This window comes from Cariama cristata, unplaced genomic scaffold, assembly GCF_000690535.1.
Source record: "Cariama cristata isolate BGI_N322 unplaced genomic scaffold, ASM69053v1 scaffold3393, whole genome shotgun sequence".
Lineage (NCBI taxonomy): Eukaryota > Metazoa > Chordata > Aves > Cariamiformes > Cariamidae > Cariama > Cariama cristata.
This window is the reverse complement of record NW_009606500.1, coordinates 78794-80403: the sequence shown is the minus strand read 5'-3', so window position 1 is coordinate 80403 and position 1610 is coordinate 78794. Positions and strand designations below refer to the sequence as shown.

General features: G+C 37.1%; 1 protein-coding gene across 1 annotated transcript in view; it reads left to right on the top strand.

The window, feature by feature from the left end:
* LOC104158663 (gamma-aminobutyric acid receptor subunit gamma-2) overlaps nucleotides 1-1371 on the top strand; it is a gene marked incomplete at its 5' end in the record, with an annotated part of 6486 nt that extends 5115 nt beyond the window's left edge. Inside the window, one exon of the mRNA XM_009696373.1 lies at nucleotides 718-1371. Within this exon, the coding sequence (XP_009694675.1) occupies nucleotides 718-993 (276 nt within the window). The remainder of the gene's footprint in view (nucleotides 1-717) is intronic.
* Nucleotides 1372-1610: the final 239 nt, after the last annotated feature.

Genomic DNA, 1610 nt, shown 5'->3' with positions numbered 1-1610 from the left:
ATTTCAATGTCCGTCATCCTAGTGTTCACCAAGTGCTCAAATATGTTTTAAATGCTTAATTTGCTCAATTCATTCCAAATATATATGTATAAACATACGTACAGCTACTATGTAAAATTTGGAACATGGTGAACCTTCTAGTTGGTGAACATTAGTAGATGGTGAACTACATATATTCAAACAATTGGAGAGTCTTATAGAGATTATCCTAACCTTATTCAAAAAACCCAGTTTTTGCCTTTTTTGCTGTATATATATTTGCTCCTGTATCAACACGAACCAGTCCTATATTAAAATCCTGCATTTCCAATTGATTATTTCAGTCCCTTCCATGTGCAACACACAAATTGCCTTCAGATATCAAGCAGCTATGTAAAATATAAAACACAAAAGAAATTCAAAATACCATCAATTACATTCCTGAATGTTTCCTTCAACCTTTAATGTTTACTTAGTTTGGTTTTAAAACTAATTGTCCACCGCTGTTAACTTTGTATTGATTCGTGCTGCTTTCCTGTAAAGTTACAATATACAATGCAACTGATTTTAATAAGTTCAAGGTAATACTACCATTAGAACTCCTCAGCAATTGCCCATGTACCCCACACAGAACCATCATCCACATGTTGACCATTAGTCTCTATCTCCCTGTTGGTCTGGTGATAATAACAGAGTCTCTCCTTCCTGCCATCTTTTTCTTTTGCCACTCCACCTTAGGCACCTACAATTGACATTCGGCCTCGATCAGCTACTATTCAAATGAACAATGCTACACACCTGCAAGAAAGGGATGAAGAATATGGATATGAGTGTCTTGATGGCAAGGACTGTGCCAGTTTTTTTTGCTGCTTTGAAGATTGTCGAACAGGAGCATGGAGGCACGGAAGAATACATATTCGGATTGCCAAAATGGACTCCTATGCCCGCATCTTCTTCCCAACTGCCTTCTGTTTGTTTAATCTGGTGTATTGGGTATCATATCTTTACCTTTAAAAGCAGAAGGAAATCAGTGATATGAGCCTTACTCACTGAATTTCTTGGAGAGATGGTTTCCTAAGTCCACTTGAAGTATTCACAATGCGCTTTATAGTGGTCTGAATTCTTTAGTGCCATAACCCAGTAAATATCAATCATATCATTTCTCCAAAAATTGCCATCAGGTTATTGTGAATTAAATGTCCATTCAACATGCTGAAATAATTTGAAATAAAAATCATATAAACAGGTAATATGCAGCTGTACCTGCTGGAACAGAGAGAAACGGAGCAGACAGGGCAAGGGGAGCATGGCAGCATAACATAATAGTTGGTACTACTATTTCAAACAGGAGTGAGAGAGAGGAGAATTCCCAGGTAGAGTGCTGTACAGTTTGTTAACATTGGCTATAATTATGCTATAGCTTTATCCTCTGTGGGCTTTTCTTTTTGGAAGAGTCGTCTCTCACTTTGAATAGGTATTATTAAGCTAGAAAGTTAACTTCTATTCCCACCAAGATAAAAACAGACCTTTCCCTTTGCCATCCCTTTGAGAGCACATGTACAATGCTGTAAATATTTCAATACCTTGTAGTACATAAAGTCTAGTGCATGCATCTTTTGGGGGCCAAAATA